General features: G+C 36.4%; 2 protein-coding genes across 3 annotated transcripts in view; one reads left to right on the forward strand and one right to left on the reverse strand.

Moving 5' to 3' along the window:
* Window positions 1–23148, forward strand: part of LOC141427452 (uncharacterized) — a 266714-nt gene that overhangs the window by 92364 nt on the left and 151202 nt on the right. The gene's annotated exons all lie outside the window — the stretch shown is intronic.
* Window positions 479–16073, reverse strand: LOC141427450 (uncharacterized). Of its 2 annotated transcripts, none has more exons than XM_074086929.1 (2): window positions 15964–16073; window positions 479–1820 (listed from the first exon to the last, which is right to left on the reverse strand). In XM_074086929.1, the coding sequence occupies exon 2, from the start codon at window positions 1818–1820 to the stop codon at window positions 888–890; it is 933 nt and encodes a 310-aa protein (XP_073943030.1). In that variant the 5' UTR covers window positions 15964–16073; the 3' UTR covers window positions 479–887. The 2 variants fall into 2 exon arrangements, with proteins under 2 accessions (XP_073943030.1, XP_073943029.1); XM_074086928.1 differs by lacking the exon at window positions 15964–16073 and adding an exon at window positions 15767–15957.

Below are 23148 nucleotides of genomic sequence, written 5' to 3' on the forward strand. Positions count from 1 at the left end.
GTCCTTGTTTACGGAGAGTGTAGGAGTAACGGGAATGCCGCTCTTCGTCTGTATGTGGAGAAGTTACCCGATTCCCGCACGAAGGCAACTCAAAAACGCCCGTGTGAGCGTCAATGCGATTATCCGTCTACGAAAAACAATCCGCCGGTGACGATTAACCGAGAAGGGTCTCGACTCGTGAGAGAGGAAGAGCAGGTGTGAACCATTGTCATAACCACCTGGGTTCTAGAGATGTGCAGGACTCATTTTGGGCATAACATTGTCAGCTAACATTTATGTCATTTTATTAGTTGACATTGATAAGATTGTAAATAAATAATACAGGAGGTTATAAAATAATGGTTTATTTTTTATTTTTTTTCACTACCACAAAAAGATGCTAAATTTCCATAAGCCAGGCACCATAAGCATATTTGTGGTCTTTCGTTCTGATACATACTGTATAATGGGTTCCCAAGATATAAAATAAAACAAAACGTTGGGCTTAAACATATTTATGACCATTTTAAATCAAATATACATTTATATTCTGAAAATGGTGGCAGCTCACAGAGCGCTGCGACCTACGACTGCGACTGTTCGCAAAAGAAACATTTAGGGCACTTCAAAAGCTAATTTGACTTCTTCGCCGACGCGAGTGCAAGTAAATTAAGTTAATTCAAATTGGTGAAAAGCTAGAACCTGTTGCTTGTTGAAGTGATTTCGTTGAGTTCTTGACTTAAAGTAAAACGCATTTGTCTTTACTTTAATACTTGTAGTGAAATCATGTTTTTAGTACACCGACAAAGTTGTTTTCTTTATATTTTACAAGATTTTTTGAGAAAGCTTAGTTTTATAAATTAAATACAAACTAGACAATTTACATTTTATATAGTTGTTCACGATATTCACCCAGTCCTCTGTAAGTAGAACCTCTGGAATCTTTCAATCACTCTCAAAATGACACTGGGTTCGCATGGGTTTCCGTACGAACTCACGTCAGGACATCCTTCTGTGGTGAAGCATTCGAAGGTTATTTCGGGTCGGTGACAGCAACTCAGGACAGCCGCGTCACAATTAGTTGGCAAATCGTTTGTTGTTTTAGGCACGTCTTGCGGTGGCGGCGGCCTCCTCGTAGTCGCAGGCATTGATGCATCAATATTATTAGTATTACCATTGCCATCGCCTTGAACAGTCCCGTGCTCTACCGGAGGCGGCGGTCTGCTTAAAGTCCTATTCGGCTTTATGCTACCAAAATCGATAGGCCTGCTTGCAAATATACGATCGTCTTTATCTTCGTCATCATCAATAACGTATCCCCAGTTTTGCCGCTTGTCTTCCATTTCGGGAAAGCGAGAGTTTATATCTGGTGTGGTACCATTATTTTTATCTGGTTGCAGTGGAGTCTGCGGATTGCAGTTGCAGGGTTGTGGTAAATATAGTACGGGTAAATAAATGGGGAACTGCGGTGGCAATGGCGGATGGTAGGGTGGTTGTCTCGCTAAGTTCTGTATTCGTCGGAACACTTGCGACACTGGGTCTTCAACTAAACCGTAAACGCCTGTGCTTTGTGATTCATCCCTTTTAACGAAGTTAGGATAGACGGGGCTGATTGGTGGAGGGAACCCGAATCCTCCAAAGTCGTACCATCGTTTCTGTCGTTGTCCTTGCGGTGAAGCGGTATCTTCGACTTCACTTTCCGCCAGTTGTTCAGGTTTTACTTCGAGTTCTGCTGTTTCGACTTTAGCAATGTCCTCGAGCTTGCTGACATCACTTGGAGCAGCGTTAACGTAAATTTGGATTGTCAGTACGACAAGTAACAAGTGTTGCGTTCTTGCCATCTGTAACAAAAAAAAATCTTGAATGAATTTGGCATACAAAACATAATTAGGATTTATTTAAACATATATATTTTTAAGGTATTAAGTAATCTATTCATAATACAGAAACTACAACAAGAATATGTCAAATAAAAAAAACATATAACACTAATTCAACCTTCTACAATTATTGTAATTTGAAAAAATCGTTTTTTTAGTTTTCAGCAAACTCAAAAATTAAGTTATTCTATTTACAGCATTAAACAATTAAACTTAAGGGTTGCTACTTTCTCCCAATCGAATAAACCCCGGGAAGATTAATTTAGAATTTCAGTTCACTGCACTCAATAAATATGTTTAACTTGAAGCTTATGGCAGAGCAATTTATGTTTCAACATGTGCGCGTATGTAAACAAGATTAATTAAAATACAAAAGACGAAATGTCGCATACGAGTGACGGATTCTGAGCGTTACGTAATAAATGAACGGCAAGGGAAAGCATTTGTCGCCCTTCCATATTTTTCTTGATTTTCGTTAACTACGACAGACGACTCAATTCATTGATAAGTAACACTTTGAGTACGAAGAGGAAGAAATTACAGAGTTGGTAGGTTTTAAATTGTTAGTGACAAAAAAAGGGATTTCCCGCGATACGTCAAACATGATAATGTGCTATGATGTTTTCTCCTATGTGTGTTCACAGTTCTATGCAAAACTGAAACAGAAAACAGCAGCGTCAAATACTACGCGAGACGTGAGCAGGACTTACCCTATCGTATTCAATTAGTTAAGGCTTCCATATTGTAGGTACTTATTAGTATTACTGCGATTTACGTTTTTTTTTTAATTTTAAATCAATCGTCACTTTGTAATTAAAAGTGTGGGAATTTTACTTAAAAGCTCAGCATTTAACTACCCACAAAATAAATGGAGTAAGCCTTTGCTTACTCATTATCATTTCATACTTTTATGAAATGATAATGTTTGCCGAGGCACCCGGACATTTAACTTTTGCGGCCCCATTTGGCTGGTACCGAATAACACTTCTCCATTAAAAACGTCCCAGGCCCTGTACTACGAAGTGCAAAATTCGAACTTCGTATATTGCCGTCCCGCTGACGCTAATATTATTTAATACGAGAGTGAGAGGGACGGTACGATACGAACATCAATTTTCGTTTTTCGTAGTAGTCCCCCAGGACACGCTTCGAACAACGACAATTGAACCATTATCCACTTTTAATGCCCCGTATAGAATGGTACGCTGGGTCAAAGTTTTGTACTCCCATTGTTTCCCAGACAATTGAGCATCGTTCTCGCGCCCATCTTGACGCCGAGGCGTTACTGTAACTTCATGTTTGAGAAACACCTCTTTAGGGTTCCTTAGGAACCTGTAGGTTGAAAAACTGAACCCTATTAATGTCGCTACGCCTGATTGTAGACCTATATGACGTTAAGTGTCATTGTTCAACTCCAACAAAGGTATACTTGATATGACTCGTGCATGTTAAGGTACAATCGCAAATATTCATAATTATGTATGTACCTATATGTTTGGGAACTCAGAATTCTAAACAAAGAAATACTTTTGACCAAATGGTGGTAACGGGACTCCTATTAATGACGACTGGATAGCCTAATGGTTCGAGTATCTACCTGACTACAAAGCTTAATATACGGACTCGATCCCCGGCCAGGACAAATTATGTATGTATGAAAAATACAAATGTTTGTTCTTGAGTCTAAGAATGTACCTCTATTCAAGTAGTTTTGTTCTTTGCCTAGTAACCATTGCAACTACTTAGGTCCATTGGTATAATTGTTCTGTGATATTTATACATATGTATTTCTCGTCTGCGAAGAATTCTTTTATCGCGCTCCCTCGGGAACAACTAATTTTTTTCGGAATTATAAGTATCCTATTATTTATTCTCTTCTAAAAAGATTTATGCAAAATTTGGTGGTAATAAGACGTGAAATGACCCAAGCCCTCTTGTTCTGAGAGGAGGCCTGTGCCCAGCAGTGGGACGAATATAGGTTGGGATGAAGACGTGAAAGCGGAACATACAAGCAAATTAATTATCGCATTTATAATAATAATAATACTACCAGTAGTCAGGATTACTAAGGTTTTGCAGTCTGTCCGCAGTTTCTTACAGGACAGTGTCTTTTAAACTGTATTAGAAGAACTTGTCATTTTCCTACCACTCAGCATTATTACGATGTATTTTATCAACAAATAATCAAATTAGGGGCACGAGGGTGCAATAAAATCGTCTATGTAGCGTTTGTCGCTCCATGTTAATGTACGAGCGGTAGGTACGAAACTCTTAAACTTCGGGCCCGGCTTGTGCTTGGCCGATTTTTAATTAAGTCAGTAAAACGCGAGGCACCTATTTAACATTTTATGCTGTAGGCACTTTTAAAATATTAAGGCTGGATTGTAAATTAGACTCGCAATTTGATGGATTTTGGAACAGTAACAATACGCAGAGCTAATTTCGCTAAAACTAGAAGGCAATTTGTTGAAAGCAATAATTAAATTTTCATGTTCATGAGATTACACTAGACAGCTATGACATAAGACATGACTGGTGATATTGTATATTATAATACTCGTAATAATGATCAATGATCGATCATCGCCCGTTTTCGACTTGCTTAGGGCTACAGGTCAACGACTTATGCTATGAATCATTAGTATACATCAATATCGAGGACAAATTACTTTTGTCATTACTTAATTTTCTAACCACGCGTCGTACATTACCAATACCTACATTTTGAAAATTGGACTCTAGGAAATATAACATAAGGCTTAAATTTCAATGTTTATCTTTGAATTGGGTGGCTGTTGAGTTCTTATAGTGTGCGAAGACCAAGACCGCAAACCGGCAACTAGTGAAGGACGTCCTACACATAAGTGGATCGACAATTTGAAAAAGGTCACTGACGGATGCAGGATACGATAGGCCGAAAACAAGGCTTACTCCTGCAAGCCTATAATCCAACAATGGACTAATACTGACCGACGATGTTGATGATGAACGGGGGGCTACTACGACATTCGAAAATCCAAGTTCGTTTTGTACTTTTTAAATGAAGCTTCTTGCGGCGCATTCTTCTTGGCAATGATGGTCTTTCCGAAAGCGCTGAAAGTTTAAAAAATGACGTGTAAAAGTGCCCATTGCGGCCTATTTACTGAATAAATGATTTGAATTTGAATTTGTACCTTTGTACCGTTCCATTCACTCTCATATTGAATAACATAAACGTCAGCTCAGCGGGACGGCAAGAGACGAAGTTCGTTTGCACTAAGTAGTAAAGGGCCAAGCCTCTAGTGGTCGTATTGTCCTACACCGCGTTCGCGACCGCGTTCACCGTCTCTTTCTACCCTCATCTTATACCACGTAATAGAAAGCAGTCTTATGTACTCAATAGTTTTAATTCATTAAGAACAATGATTGGTGACTTTTATAAGAAAACCAATATGTCCGCAATAAGACAATAAACAACAGAAAGTAGTCACAATAAATACGTAATATGTTTGCTGTAAAAAAACTATGTTTTACCAAACACGTGCAATCTATTACTAAACAAAATATTCATAGCTTTAACTAGAAATAATTATAAACTAACTAGCCGTTACCTGCGACTCCGTCCGCATAGAATTCGGTTATCGCTGTCCCGCGGGAACTGTGCAATTTTCCGGGATAAAAACTATCCTTTGTCCTTCCACGGGACTAAAATTATCTGTATACCGAATTTCATCTAGATCGGTTCAGCGGTTTAGACGTATTGCAGTAACAAACAAACAGACTTACAAACTTTAGCATTATAATAATTAGTGGAGTCTTTTGATTCATAAATCCAAGAATGATGAATCTTTCTGTAAATACGAAGACTTCAAAATGCGAGTAACGAGAAAGTGGTTTTGCACCAGCTCCACTCCTCCCACATTTTGGCCATTCTTATAAATAAAAGGGTTATGAACTTATCTATACTGTTTGCCTTTGCCATTGACCTCTAGACAATGAATTCAAAAATGTGCTACCGCAATATATTTCATTGCTATCGCAGTATACTAAATTTATAGGACAGGAGTAAAATGATAACGGATTTTGTCGTAAATTTACTTTTTGTGAACTGAACTTCTGAATAACTTTTTGTAATTTAATAACAATTTTCTTTGAATGCACGTAATATTAAAGCCTCTTTAGAATTGCAAAGATTCAGTTCTCGCGTTAGGTTGTTAAGCAACATCACGTCTTTTTCTTTCTCAATACAGTGTAACTTGAAAATAATTGCACGTCTCACATTGAGGCTCAATTGTTGTAAAAATACACGACTACAATAGCTAATAAGTAGATATACATCTTTTTGGTCATAAGGTGTTTTATTTCAGCAGATGATTGAGTAAGTTTAACTGAACAGACCTGTTAAAGTATTTCACTGAAATTTTTGCTTCATTATTGTAGTCTGACATGACTTTGACTCTATACTTTGAACATAGACCGAAATATTGATAAATTTGACATTCACAATTTAAATAAAATCTGGATAGCATTTAGAGCAATATTCAGTCAAACTACGAGTAATAAAATAACTCAACCATTGATTGAAATATTCGAAATTTATTTTTAACCGACTTAAAAATACGAGGAAGTTAAGTATCAATTCGGTTGTATTTTTTTTTTTAATGTTTGTTACCTCAGAACTCCGTCATTTATGAACCGTCTTGAAAAATTTTTTTTGCGTTCGTCTTGGAATGTATTCAATAAGGTCCCATAAGCACCAAAGCAGGATCCGACGATTGGATCTTAGGGAAATCGAGGGACCTCTTCAAATGTTGTAGGGACTGCTATAGTAAATTGGATATATTTAGTAGTAAATCGTGCATTTGCTTTTGAAAATCATCAGTTGGTGAAGTGGAACTGATGATGAAGACCAATAACCACGGACGTTAACCATCGGAGTTACTACTCAATAACAAGTATTTCACGGGTTGAATTTTAAATGACTTTGGCACAGTTGCTAAGCAATTTAAGCTCATCGTAATGCATAATGGTGAAATGGAACGGGTGACGAAGCACCAGCACTCCTCAATAATGAACGTCTCTGCATCGGAAAAAGCAATCTTTCGTAAAAGGTGATGAGCAGTTGCTATTAAACTACTTATTTTATCTCAGATTATTTACACTAAAAAGCGTGAAAAAAATATATAACAAAAAATTTAACCGACTACAAAAAACCATGAAAATAATATTCTACCAGTCTGGAGTGCTTGAAGCCCAATATAAAGTGCGTAGGTGAGGTAGATGACTATAGGTCCACTCCTGCTGGCTCGTGCTGAGGCACCGACCGACTTCAGACTGGTAGAAAATTATTTTCATGGTTTTTTGTAGACGGTTCAATTTTTTGTTATATTTTTTTAAACCTTCTGTATACCATTGCGACGTATTCAAGAAGTAAAAAATATTAAGTTCGGTTTAGACCATTACATTGCCAGGCCGTAAAGCCAACGAATTTGTAGTGGTCAATCGAGCGCCGCAACCGCAATGCAACTTACACGATTTTTCTTGCAAGTCTAAACTGGGCTTTAGATCTGAACAGAAATGTAGACATATTATTATCAGGTTTATCTATCGATTTATACATTTCTTTTTGGGAAGAGGGTACAATTTTAAATGTAATACAAAATTAGCGTTACTAGCTCAGCTAATGCTGGACAATATTTATAATGCATTAATTATTTTGTTAAAAGAAGTCTAATAAAAGCTACGGCTTCTATACAATTTTGAAATTAAATGTGTGGAAACTGCAAATTTTATCAGACTAATTTCAACAAAAGAATTAATGCATTAAGTATATTTTTCATCATTAACGGAGCTTGAAATTCTAATTTTGTATCACGTTCAAAATGTCGTGTTTGTGTTTTTTTATAATAACCACGACAAAACCGGATATAAATATCAACAACACAAAGCAAAAGCGCACACCTAATGGTTAATGTTATTCGTGATTGCGATGCTCTTGACCTATACAATATACATGCACTTTTAAACACATCTGCAAGAGTCATAGCATTGATTACCCAACCACATAACCTATATTTGGACGAATTTATGTACGTTCGTATCATGTACCAAATAACTAAATTCATTTGCTTGCTCAATCTTATTTAAATTTCCGTGATCACAGCAACATTTGGTTTACGTATACATACGTACACACACGTAGGTAAAATAATAAAAACTTTATAATAATTCCTATATCATCAAAGTATAATCACGAACCTATAATACCATAATTACATTAATACGTTTGGTTAAGTTTATGTTTATGTTTATCCTGGTTAAAGCCGCGGGTTCACGGTGGATGCAGGCCGCTGCCAACTGGAGGTCTATGGGGGAGGCCTATGTCCAGTCCAACAGTGGACGTCCTACGGCTGAGATGATGATGATGATGATGAAGTTTATCATACTTACCGAACAACCATTGTGGTTTCTCTAATGAACGCAAAACCCACAAGCAAAAAGTGCTGTTTTGACATCATGTTTATCCTTACCGATATTGAAGGAGAGTTAAATTCTAAGTTCCAGTTCAGTGTAGATCATCATCATCATCATATCAAACAAAAATAATGTCATGAAATGTGTCCAATTTAGCATAATGCATAGTTACTAAAATGCTTCAACTAAGTATAGAAGTTACTGTGAAAGTGCTCAAATCATTGAAATATGTCTAAGGCTTATTTTTATACCGAAGCACTAGCCATAGTAACCAAAGGGTCAAACATAAATAAATAAAAGTGTGTATAAATTTTGACACGCCGCGTAAATTCGTAACTATTACCAAACCAGTTCACATCGCAATGTTAATAATTTGATTACAAACTGTGAATTCAAACCACGGATGCCAAATCTTAATAAACATCCTGGTCAAGGTTCATTACAAAACTGCCATTTGTCTGGCATTAATCTTCATAATAGTGAATTTATGAGGCTTATTGTTAGCTTAGCCCACGGTCAGTAAAATTAAACATTACAATTATCATAAAACTAGACGTGACATTCACACATAAATACTGACATTCGAAGTTACGAAATATCAAATAAACGAGTTGACTGAAAATGCATTACCAACTTATTGCAAAAATTGTACAATGTGTCTGTCAAAACTTATTTGTCGCACGCTAAATGACTCTATGTATGTCCATTCAAAGAGTGATTCATCTCCTGAGTTCTCTTTTGCGTAATATTCAGAAGAGTGACTTAAGTACCTACCTAATGCATATTTTTTTATAAAAATTGATACTGGACCACGCAACAGGTACAGGCCTCCTCGTAGAATAAAAGGGCTTGCACCGTAGGTCTCACGTGGGCGCAGTGTGGATTAGGAACTTCATGCATACATTTTGCGAAGGTTTCCTCACGATGTTTTCTTTCACTGTAAAGCTCGTGATAAATTTCAAAATTATTTGTGCACAAGAATTTGGCAAAACTCAGAGGTGCGAGTCCGGGTTCGAACGCACGGCTATAGATCAAACTACTAGGCTATCACGGCCTATATTTAATTAATAACTAGGATCTATAATTAGTAACCCCTGATTTTTATATTTTTATCAACTGTCGGTGAACAGGCAAAGGCGAATTGAAAGTCAGTATAGCCTTAAGAGCCCGTTCCCACTTGTCGGGTGTCGGATCCGTTTCGTGTCGGATGTCGTCATTTCTATAGAAAATCGTGTCTGGCAAGTGTCAATAGCTTCATATTAAATGTTCTGCCACTGGAACATCCGATTAAAATCCGGGTCCGACATCCGACAAGTGGGAACCAGCTCTAAAGCTGCGTATCTACTAGAGCGGAGCCGGCCGTTTGAAATACAAAGTAGGTAGGTAGGTGGGTATGTGCTGGGGAAAATCCGCAAATACTTGAAATGAAATAAATGAAATGAAATGAAAAAAAAAATCGAGGCACAAAATATCACTATACAAAACGAGAAAGGAATAAGTAAAACTATGTGGCCGAAATGGTCCCGCCTCAGCATAAATTCAGACTCCTCAGATGGAGTCAGCGCTGGTTTTGGGTACTTAGACAAACTATGCTGAGAAAGGCTAGGAAAACGAAGTAATCGTATTGATGCTTTTTTTTCCTCACCGCTTAGCTACTTCGCATAGTTCTGATGGACGCACAGTCTAAAACAGTTTTGGCAACATTTTTATGTCTGTATTTCAAAACTGTTTCTAAACAGGTGGTGTTAAGACAAAAGATAATAATATGCGATGAACTTTATCAGATGGTAAACTAGGTCGTTATCTGAATAAGGACCGTGACTGTGTAACAAAGTAAAGTGAAAGTATCGAAGAGCTTATATTCTGTGGGTATTTTTTGATGAGTGATCACTCTCGCTCTCTACAAGGAAAGTTAAAAGGATCATCCGTAGAAAGTAAAATGTCATTGACCTGGAAGGAAGCATGAGAGCTTGCATACTTATAAAATTGCGGCACCAGAGTTCTTCTCACATATTTTTACTTATTACGGCAGTTTTTTCTTATTATGTACTTGTTTAAAAGCCGGGCCAATCTGCAGAGAAAGTTTTGCACGTCAGCTTTTACGCCAAAATGGGACTACGTGTTAGTATGCTCTACCGAGTTGTTAGACTCGAGTCTTGAGTCTTAAAGTTTCAAGGTTTAGTGTAATATTATCACGTTTAGGTAAGACGAGGGAACTTGAAAACAAAACAAATTAGCTTTGAACGGGCCATGTATAGACAATAATGTAGGTATTCAACTTAAACTGGCTGTAATGTTACGTCTCCTGTTAAGTTATTATCCAATTAGTTATGTCTAATGAGATCTGAAATTCTCAAAAAAGATCTGTGCAGACTTGAGTCATATCTACTATCTGCATGGTTCGCATATTAAATACTCTTTTGTTTTATTTCAAGGTACCTAGTTAAAGTTAGACAAAAAAGCAAAATTAACTGGTAGCCTTCATTTGATCGCGGAAACATTAGTATACATAAATCCATTTGCATATTCGACATCAATTAAAAGATAAAATGCTTTTAGTTTACGTTCAACATTTTAAAATCCTTCTGGTTTTTTCGTACTATACGAAATATATTAAATAGACATCAATTTTATTTAATTATAGCTTTGTCTTATTTTTATCAGATCGGACTAATTTAAATCACCTTACAAAATTCAGGATCTCTTTTGCAATTCTATTTATTTTTAATCTACTATGCTAGAGGTGTAAGAATTTTCTTCAGTCGTTTGCGTATTTGTATAATCGGGTATACCTGTCAATTACGAAATAGAGAAACGTATTAGGTACGTATAAAGTAACGACTTTACGGGTAAGGCCGCGAATTTTGACCAATTTGGACGTTTCAAATTTGGAAGGCTGATAAAAAAAAACTGATAACACCTAGAGGTTTAATTTTTTTTTTATTATATGACACGATATAAACTCTCAAGGTCGCAAATGAGATAATTGATTTAAACCCTTTTAAAAAAATAATAAAAATATATTACCGTCCAAAACGTAACGAAAATTGACTATTTTTTTTGACCACGAGTACTTAATACCTTATTATTTTCATGCTATTTAACTTCTCATGATCATGATTTTGTTTAAACGAAATTTGATGATATAACGATAGTCCTACCGATTGCGGAATCATGATAATCAAATAATTTTCATGTTTTATATTTATTTCTTTTCACGTGCCAAAAAACCACGTTTTCGTTACGAATACTTAGGTGACGCTTTTTTAAGCTACCTTTAACGCCAATTTCGGTAGAAATTTGTTTTTGTACACTGGCAACTAATACTCTAATAGGGCAACATCGATGAGATAAATAAATCTCATCAGTTTGTTGACAAACAGCCATCAAAAGTGACGCGGAGGTTTTTTTTCGAAAAAACGTCGAAAGTGCTTGTTCGATTTTAAGGGTAAGTAGTGATTATTTTTAACTGGTTGTTTTTTCATACGATAGGGTAATATTTTCCATGTAAGTGGCATGTGTTATTATGTTCAAAATGTCGTTATTCACCATGATAAACGATTTTTTGTATAAAATACGTTACACTTTCGTTACGATTACGTTACATTTTTACAAAATGCTACGTATTTTGTACATAACGTAACGAAAAAATGTGGTAAAGGGAAGTTCACACAGAAAAATTCTAACTTACACCAGTTTATTATTAGGTTTCCAATGACTGCACGCACAGTAAGTTAGTTAGATGGATATTTTGAAGTTAAATAAATTTTAATCTGTAGGTGCAGGGATCGGCACAAGAGAATTGTGGCGAGTTCTGTGTTCACGTCCTGCTACATGCATAGCGTATTTAAAGTGAGAGACAAACGGAGAGATTCACTTACCTACCTACTTAGTTCATTTGTTACCTAAACTTAATAATCATAATAATTTATTTCCAAAAACATCTTTTTACATTGTCCACTTAACTAAGATACTACTTCCTAAATTGGTAAAACCTGTGATTTAGGGTTTTGGCCATTTCTTTGAGGTATTTAATAGCTAGTACAGTCGAAGTCACAAGCATGCTCACAACTAGGTGGTAGGACCTTGTGCAAGGTCCGCCCGGATTGCTACCACCATCTTCCTCGCTAATCCTGCCGTGAAGCAGCAGTGCTTGCACTGTTGTGTTTCGGCGTGGTGAGTAAGACAGCCGGTGAAATTACTGGCACGAGGTATCCCATCATACCCCTGGTGTTGCAGATTTTTATGGGCGGTGGTGATCTCTTACTCATTTGATCGTTTGCCATCCAGTCGAATAAAAAAACCACATCCAAATTCGTTATGCTTATAAATGTGCACCTTATTGTCAGTGTTAGAGAGGCATGTAAAGATACACTTTTGGAAAGATGTTCGTCAACTAGAGGGTACTTCTACTTCCACATTCTCATGTTTAGCTCTATAGATCTCATATAGGACAGATTTTAAGATCAGTATCGTCAGAAAGTTCTAGTGAAAATAAAAACTTCACTTTATTATATGAGATGTATTTTTTTTTCATACATACGTTATCTAATGGGAATTTTTACCAGTTTGATCTAGGCTTTATAAAAATTTGCGTTACGTTTTATGGTAACGTCACGTATTTTTTTTATGTTATTTCTATGTCACATTGGTCAAAATTCGCGGCCTTACCCTTTTGGATTAACAAAAAAAAGCGGAAAAGTGCGATTCGGACTCGCCCATGAAGGGTTTAGGTACTTTACGATTTATGACTTATTAAAAAAACTACTAACTAGATCTCGTTCAAACCAATTTTCGGTGGAAGTGTGCATGGTAATGTACATCATATATTTTTTTTAGTTTTATAATTCTCTTATTTTAAAAGTTACAGGGTGGGGGACACATATTTACCCCTTTGGAAGTGTTTCTCACGCAAACTACTCAGTTTAGAAAAATAATGGTATTTGAAACCTCAATATCATTTTTGAAGACCTATCCATAGATACCCCACACGTAGTGGTTTGATGAAAAAATATTTTTGAGTTTCTATTCTAAGTAGGTATGGGGAACCCCCAAAATATTTTTTTTATTCTATTTTTGTGTGAAATTCTTAATGCGGTTCACATAATACATCTACTTACCAAGTTTCAACAGTATAGATAGTTCTTATAGTTTCGGAAAAAAGTGGCTGTGACATACGGACGGACAGACAGACAGACAGACATTAATCCATAAGGGTTCCGTTTTTTGCCATTTGGCTACGGAACCCTAAAAACAGGTTTATACACTTACATTGTTATTGTTTTTCAAAGTCTAACGTAATTATTCGTCATTAGAAAAAATAAAAGCTAACTTAAAAAAATGTGACGTACGGCTGTCTAATGATAATTGCTACCTATGAGTCATCATCATCATCATCTCAGCCTATATATGTCCCACTGCTGGGCACAGGCCTCCTCTCAGAACAAGAGGGCTTGGGCCATAGTTCCCACGCGGGCCCAGTGCGGATTGGGAACTTCACACGCACCATTGAATTGCTTCGCAGGTTTGTGCAGGTTTCCTCACGATGTTTTCCTTCACCGCAAAGCTCGTGGTAAACTTCAAATGTAATTCCGCACATGAATTTCGAAAAACTCAGAGGTGCGAGCCGGGGTTTGAACCCACGACCCTCTGCTTGAGAGGCGATAGGTCAAACCACTAGGCCACCACGGCTTTTTACCTATGAGTAAATCAATAAAATTAATCTTTAAACGGTGTATCATTTTAGTTTTTTTTTGTATTTTAGACTATTAACTATTCGCCACACTAATCAGACAAGGGGAAGGTGGGTCACATGGTGGGTGGGGATCATTCATGGGTAACAGTGGACCTTTTGGTATAGTTTTACTTGTATTACACGCACACCTGTGAGCACTTGTGTGTTGTTGCTCTTACATCCCCCACTTGCCAAACTAGTCATTGTCTCAATATCGAAACGATAAGTAACGTTGCAGAGCACCGAACACCTAGTAAGGACAAAAGTTTTTTTTTTTTACGCCATTTTAAAAATGTTTGGCTTCTTTTTTATTTCCATCGCATAATTTCAATATTTTTTATGATTCTTTGGTTTATAAAGTGGGAGTGTACACGTAGAAGCTTTAAAAAGAGTGAGTGAGTATATTTACCTTGTAAATGTAGCAAAATGTTCTATGTTCTACATTAAACTGTCACAGTGTGAAGATGAGTTTTTAATAATAATAAATATCATGGAATACTTGACACCAATCGATCTAGACCCAAACTAAGCAAAGCTTGTACTATGGATACTAGACAACGGGTAAACATACTTAAATAGATAAATACATACTTAAATACATATTAAACATCTGACCCGAGAGCAAACATTCGTATTATTCATACAAATATCTGCTTCGTTGTCAGGTTCTCTAACCATTTGGCCATCGGGTCGTCACGTGAAAAAAATTTTTTAAAGTAAAATTACATTTTGAAGCCGTTTTTAATTATAATTCAGTGAACCCTGTACGTTTAGTTATACCTCAAATCACTGATTCAGTGTTACCCAGCCATGGGTTGAAGTGGATCACGCGGCATTTTTTAAATGTACATATTTTATTACTTAACTTCCCAAGTGCTCTCTTCGTCTTCGTTTTTCAAACATAGATATTAAACGTATGTTTGAAGAAAAAACCTGAGCTTTTTGAAGAGACACTAGTGCGATTAAATCAGTTTGAAAAAAATCTGCTCCACTGTGCTGTGACCCACTCTCCAAGCAGAAAATCGCAAGCGTGCTTGTCGAGCCAATTATTAGTTATGTCTTCATTAGTATTGAAATTTAAAAAAAATATATGAATAAGTATAGTGCAACTATCATTTATAGTTTCTGAGTTGTCTTTTCGTCTAAGCATTTTTCAATAGTTGAACGTCAATTTGACATTTTAAATTAAGTACAAATTTTAACAACGTAGGTATGTACATAAGTTGTAATTTTCACTAGTCACTGACTGATTTTGAAAATGCAGAAACAGGGTATTGGCAATTAGGGAGATTCTCACGAAAACCGAATATTACAAACTGTTTCAACGATTATAGTATTTACTTTATTTATTTACTTTATCTAACATATTTTACATAAATAGTTAATAAATATTTTCAGCAGTCTCACATGAAAACTGTTAGCTTGTCAGAAACTAACATTCCGAATATTAAAACGTACCTACCTAATGATTTTAAAATATGTGTTTTTCTAGTTCTTATAATTGTTTATATTTCTGTGATATCCGGATCGTCTGAACCAGTTTTGTTTCATCTTGAAACTGGTTTCTTAATAAATATTTTTAACTTTTTTATCAGGCGAGTGCAAATTAATATCAAATAAGAAGTAATTTCATACAGATTGATGTAATCTTTTACCTTCATTTGCTTATTATTATTTTTTGTTTCCTTATTTACCGACACATCATTTTGCGACCACTCACCGTCGATATTAGTTTCAATATTCCGTTGAATGATTGGACAAACTTGATGGTATCCACTTTCACTCACACGGTAGGTACTTATTTGGGAAACTTAATTATTTTTCATCACACCGCATTCTATTGTTGACGGAAGCGCGGACACAACAGGCAGCCGACAGCGGTATCAACAACTGAGGAGGCGCGAGCGCATTTGTTACCTTTTAGAGCCGACTCGTCTGTTTTACACCACCACCACCACCACCATAGCAGCACCGTGCGAACCGTTATTTCGCCGACCAGTTCCTTTGTGGACATTGATCAACACGGCTGGTACAACAGACTGTATGTATACTTTGTCTGTCGCATGTGCTTCCCTTTCTAACAGCTACTGCATAAAAGGGACGAAGCGATAAACGAGAAAGGAAATGCCACGATAGCTATCCAGTGGCGCTTTTCTGTTGAAGGCCCTTAAGCTGTTTTGTAGACCAGAAAATGATCGTGCCTTTGAACTGATAATATGCTGCGCTAGTGCTCTAGATATGTTGATGATGTCATTGCGCGCCGTTCTGATTACAAAGCTATTAAGGTAATCTTCTACAAATAAACGTGTAAATGTTGTCAGCATAATTGTGTACCTGCGTACAACACAAAGGCTTTTTATTCGCTTCGAAAGGTATATCCGCTGTATTCGCAGACATGATAAAAATAAGTCCGGTATAAAGTTTCTAGCTCCTAGTCTGAAGGGCTACTACGAAATTCGAAAATCGAAGTTCGTATCGTGCCATCCCTCTCTTTCTCGTATTAAATAATATAAGCGTCAGCGGGACGGTACGATAAAAACTTCGATTTTCGAATTTCGTAGTAGCCCCTCTGTCAATCCGTCAGCCCCTTCTTTTATATGTTGAGATTAAATAAATATAAGTCTGCAATAACATTTATGGTCATTGTTTTTAATGCGGTTCTCTGTGTTAGTGGCAATTTATACTTTTTTTTAAGCCAAATCACGATGACTCAAATTAACTTTATAATATAATTGCCAGTAATTAGTCGTTTTATGTTACTACTAGCAGTTACCTTCGACTTTGTCTACGTGGAATTTGTTTATCCGTATCCTGCGAGATTTATGCAATTTATAGGATAAAAACTAACCTTTGTCTCTCCTCGGGACTTAAACTGTCCCCACACCAAGTTTCACCGAAATTGGTTCAGCAGTTTCGGCTTAAAACAGACACTAACACAGGTAACAGACGGAAAGTAAGGATTTTTAATTAGGAATAGGCAGCAAACAGTCAAGGTAGGTACATTCAATTACAGTTTACCGGCAGGTTTATTTTTTAATAGTCTAAATTACAGATTACCTGTCCATCTTGAAACCGTTAAAGATAATTTTTGGATTTCAAAACCACATTTTAATTATCCGTAAACTGTAACTAAACCACTTACTTTTTTGGTTTGTACAGTCATTCATAAAATATAAAAGAAGATATCGGTACACATTTTAACACCTCAGTTACAACACAGTAGTTTGCAGGTCCAAGGTCCAAGGTGCAAAGTTGTGCAAGGTCCGTCCGGATTGCTACCACCATCTTGCTCGCTAATCCTGCCGTGAAGCAGCAGTGCTTGCACTGTTGTGTTTCGGCGTGGAGAGTAAGACAGCCGGTGAAATTACTGGCACTTGAGGTATCCCATCTTAGGCCTCTAGGTTGGCGTTTATGGGCGGTGGTGGATGTTTTACCACCAGGAGACCCACTTGCTCGTTTGCCACCCAGTAACACAATAAGGTGCAGTAAAAAATCAACAAATCCGACTGCTTTAAAAAAAACTAAACAGAACAAAACAAGTCAAGTGGACTAGAACTCTGAAACTTAAACTTGAACAGTCGGGATCCATTCAAAATCGTCATTCTCAAAAATTCTCAGTACCTACCTATAGGTCACGACTGGTAAACTTTAAGTTTAACGTCTTCGCTTTAGATCCTTCGTCTTTTGTCACTCGTAGCTCCGATAACTCTAATGCCTACGTCAAGACATATAAAAATATAAGAATATTTTTCTATTCTATAGATACTACTAGGTTTTTGCCTTTTCATGAATAGGTGGTACCAAAAGAAACAAGAATTTTCTTTGATCCATGCATCCGTTGTGGCTTTTTACATCTCCAACTAAAATTTTCGTAAATATCAACAGACTTAACTCTAAAATTATTAATTACTGCCTAAGAATCATACTTAGTCACCTGTGCAGGCGAACTGTCATACAAATGGGTCGAATACATTACCCTCCTTAGATCTGGCTGTAGTTGGTTAAGAAAGGGTCGGCGACAAAAGATTGAGCACATTGGTCCTTTTCTCGTCTTCCAGCGTGTGGATTTCTGAAGCCAGTTTTGTCTCGCTTTCACCGCATTCTAGAAGGTACTTTCTTTGGTGAAATGGTCGTTGAAATTTTGAATAGAAAGGGGGGCGCCATTCGACCCAACACGCGGCGCGCTTCGGTATTCCTTTGTGGTGACAAATTTGTCATTGTGATCTAAAATATAATTGTTATTTTCACATAAACGCCTGAAGATTGTGTATTAGTTTTTATTTTGAATAAAATTTGCTATGACATATTTAAGGCGCGCTTTGCGATCATATCATTATAACATTTTGTTGAATAGTGGACCATAAATTATGGTTTCTTTGATTACATTTTTTGATATATAGACCGAATGACTGACTGTTGATTGAGTCATAAATGCCCTGACCAAACTTTAGTACTTGAGAAGCTGAAATTTTGCATAGAGGCTCCATTTATTCATAAGGTAATTATAAGTACATAAAAAAACTGGACAAGTGTAAATTAAACTCGCGTAGAGAGGGCTTTGTATTATCCTAGACATTACGGATTTTTCAAGTACATTAATTAAAAAAAATCATAGACCTTACAGCTTTCCTGAAATCTTTACTTATTTTTAGTATTTTTATTAATTAATTATATTTTATAAAGAAATTTTTCGACTTTTTTCTTAAACAACTTCAAAACTGTTAATTTTAATTTAAGTTATCATTGATATGTCACATCAATTCACATTGTTTGCTGTTTTTTTTATTTTATAATTAAAGACTTCCCAAAAGTGGGCTATGTTTAAAATTCACTTATTTACGTTACAACTATGTGTATCAAAATTAACTCAATCGGTTCTGTAGTTTCAGAGCAAATTATCTGTTACATAGATCGACAGATTCTAAGGGTTCTATTACTCCTTTTAATTTACGGAACCCTAAAAATCCTGACTGACGGACTACGTAACGCTCACCCGAAATCTTTGACGGTATAAAACTGAGATTTAGTATAGAATCTGATGTTCTCTCTATAATGTAGGACGTATTTTGAGGAATTCCAACAGGATAGGGAGTTTCATATCGAAGGATGCATTAACAACAATTACGAATGGTTTATGGAATTCCCATTTAAAGACAGCTCTCTCTTTAATGCCTCGATAAGTCACCATTATGTACTTACTCATTATAAATGTCTAGCAGGTGAATAAACAGTTTTAAATTCTGCAAACTTTTATATGTGGTACAAAATAGTGTCCCTAGCATAATAAGTTAAATAATCCATACCTACTTATATTATTAATGCGAAAGTGTGAGTGTTTGTATGTTTGTCCGTCTTTCACGTCGAAACGGAGCGACGGATCAACGCGAGTTTTGGCATACAGATAGTTTATGGGCCTGAGAGTGACATAGGCTACTTTTTATCCCGGAAAAAGCACAGTTCCCGAGGAAAGAGCGCGCGATAACCGAATTCCACGCGGGCGAAGTCGCGGGCAAAAGCAAGTATTAGATAATCTTTCTTTCTCGGTGTTCAGAGGGAGGAGAGAGGGGGCGGGAGGACCGTGCCCACCCCAGTATGGTCTAGTGCCTTCTTCACACAAAAATCAAGGCCAGCCCCCCCCCTCTGGAAAATAGCCCTAGATACGCCAATGCTCATAACACTCATAAAACTGAGAATTATTTTTATACAATTCACATTATATTGCGTTTTTGCTTTGCATTATATTTATATTGCTGTTTTATGTTAGTGGTTTATGTATTGTATAGTATTGCATGTATGTATTTATATAGTTGTTTTTTATTTGTATTTATTTTAATGTTATTGATTTTTTGTTTGTTTTTATTTTCTGTTTTTGTTTCCGCCACCTATTTTTGTAACATATATAATTTCTTGTAAGTACCCAAATGGTTGTCTGGAAGAGATAGCTTTTAAGCGATAAGACCGCCTATTGTCTACCGTGAATCTAAGTGTTTATATTATAAGTTTTTTTACTGCTTTATGGTGTGCATTAAAGAATATTTGTAGTGTATTGTGTATTGTATATTAGTAACTGCGTGTTACACGTATTTTTTGTTTAGTATTTTAATGTTTTTGCCTTAAACTTGTATTATCTCAAATTATTTTTAAACTTCGTCACCGTAATTTTTATCCTGTATTAAATAAAGTCATTGAATATTTGTATGTCGGTCGAGTCTTTCAAATAATGTGTTATTTACCACGCTTATTTTATAACAATTACCAAGGTTTGATGAGCGTTTCATAAAAAATATGCCAATTTGATTTCATTTTAGACTATTATGTAAAAAATGTACCTACTTAGGCAGATAAGTAGGGTAAATAACGGAGCTTAATAAACATAGATTCCTAAAATGTCCCAATTCATTTGAATGTAAATATAATTTTCTGTTACAATAAACCATAGAATTTTATCTAAAAAAAAATAGTTTATTAAAAGCAAAAACAAATTACAAGAAGGTATTCCGTTGGTTCCACACTAGGCTAAGCCTGTCACGTGGAAACCTGATTCGAGGTACAAACAAAAAAGAACAAGAACATTTTCATACAAATTATTGGAACATTTTGGGAAACTATGTTCATTAACCCGTCTGCCTGCATATGCGTATCGGAGTCGAAAATAAAATCGGTATTTTTTGAGAAATACTTTGATACCTTCTTAATATGTTCTATCTATTTATTTATTGAATGTGTACTGTACCTATGGTAGGTACTGTTTCTGGAACAAATTTCATTTCACTAGGGAAAAACCCACATTAGCACGCGGAAGTGGCAATGGGCCGGCCATATAACCCGAAGAACCGATAACCGTTGGGGTAGACGAGTTCTTGAGTGGAGACCACGGATCGGCAAACGTAGCGTAGGACGTCCTCAGACTCGGTGGAGCGATGATCTTCGCAGGGCGGCTGGCAAGAGCTGGATGAGAATAGCCGAGGATCGTGCTCAGTGGCGTGCCATGGGAGAGGCCTATGTCCAGCAGTGGACGAACATAGGCTGATGATGATGATGATGATGATGAGGGAAAAACCAACCTTCATGATGAAGATCGGGTTAAGTTGAATAGAAGTGAATAATAAAAGAACAATGCATAGTACAAATTCGACCCATAATAATTTCCTTGTTTAAGGAAAAAATGTTATTTATATTAGGTATACGTATTTTGTACGGTCCAGTATACTTTATTTTATTATTATTACTCAGTAATTACACAAATATGCATTTTTTAATCTCTATTTTGATCATTATATCTAAGTATAAAAAATAATGGATGAATCTGTTTTTTGTTTTGTTTCAGGTAAGTACCTACAACTGAAGTGGTAAGCCCCTTACGATAATATATTAAGGAAATTTGAAATGAGTTTCAATAAAATGAATTTGGCATAGCGTCGTGAACTTGTTAACTAGATTTCGTGTTATGTTGTTCATAATTTTTATTTTATAACTAATGAAACTTCCTCTGGAAAACATTTTTATTGCTAGGTTGTAAGATCTTGAGTAAAGAACCCTTCTGAACGTGAGAATATTTTTCTGTTTTCACATTTCACGCTTTATGCTTGCTAAAATTGGAAAATTCGAGTCGTACGTCACAAAATGTCGCAGAAGCTGACAACATCTGCTTTAATGACTCAATAATTCTTCAGATCAAATGTCCCAGATGCATAAATTTGCTAATTTTCCTGCCGGTGAGCCAAGTTCAGCCGTCTTAATAAGTAAGAAGTAACGGTTTCAACCGGGATAGTAGTTGGACGGTACCTCCGAGTTGGAAAACGGTGTTAAATACTCGTGCTGCGTCATCGGTGTGTGTGAACGTACCTTTACAGAGCGATGTTGTTAGTGTTATGTGATACCCTACATTTGACAGTTGTAATGATGATGAAAACGCGGGTAGTTGTGTGCCGGTGTCAGTTTCGTCGGGTAGTCGCGCGAGCAGAGCGGCGGCGCGCAGTGCGCGTGTTGCAGCAGCCGCTGAGTCGCGTTACTCCGAAGACGAAGGGCTACGGTTTAGCCCGAAACATGTCGAGCTAAACTCAATTTAAGACTTGAGTTATCCGGGTCATTATATTTAATATAAGTAAGAAGTAAGTAAGCAAGCACAGCACAGAAATATTACTCTGCTAGAACGATAAAGAGATCCCTTTTTAGGGATAAGCTCGCCTTTGTTCTCCTCTCTGTGTATTTGTATTTTTATTCTTATGTGCAATAGTTTATATACAGACATACATAAAGCGAGATGCACAATCGATTCCGGAAACTGTAAAGACTATAAACTTGGACTTGCGATACTTTTAAAGATGATAAGTTTTTATCACAAATTTAACTCAGAATATTACTTCCAAATGAATATCTGCTAATTAATTAATAAGCTGAGGTCACATCACGTACGCATTGTACTTTGTACATCAACATCAGATACTTATATTTTTTGTTGTTGTTGTTATGCAGATCGTGATTACCTCTAATGAGCTCCCGATATTTCGACGCAATTGCATGCACCATGAATCATGATCATGGGTAGATGGAGAATTTGCAGGTGAAGTTAATTCGTCCAACCTGTTGTTTTTGTTGTTATATACATAGACTGTTCTCGGTCTCACAATCACGGAGTGATACAGTGAGTAAGTGAGTGAGTGGTGTGTTTGAATAGAGTGATAGGTAAGTGAGAACGCGTCGCATGAGACCACCATCTTCAACTACAAAGTCGAAGATGAAGACGAAGTAGACGCGTAAGAATAAGAATAGACCGAGCACGGTCTGCGTAAGATAAGATAAGACGGGCATTTAGTTAGGGACCGAGTATTGTGTGTTTGAATCGAGTGATAAGTGAGAACGTCTCATTAGACCATAATTGCAGTCGAAGATGAAGACGAAGTAGACTCGCATCGCGCAAGAATAACAAAACCGAGCACGTTCTACGTACGATAAGAGGAGCATTTAAATAAATAAAATAAATAAATATAACGGGACAATTAACACCAATTAACCTAGTCCCAAAGTAAGCTTAGCAAAGCTTGTGTTATGGGTACTAAGCAACGGATAAATATAATTATTTAGATAGATACATACTTAAAT

This window comes from Choristoneura fumiferana, chromosome 4 (assembly GCF_025370935.1).
Source record: "Choristoneura fumiferana chromosome 4, NRCan_CFum_1, whole genome shotgun sequence".
NCBI classification, from domain to species: Eukaryota; Metazoa; Arthropoda; class Insecta; order Lepidoptera; family Tortricidae; genus Choristoneura; species Choristoneura fumiferana.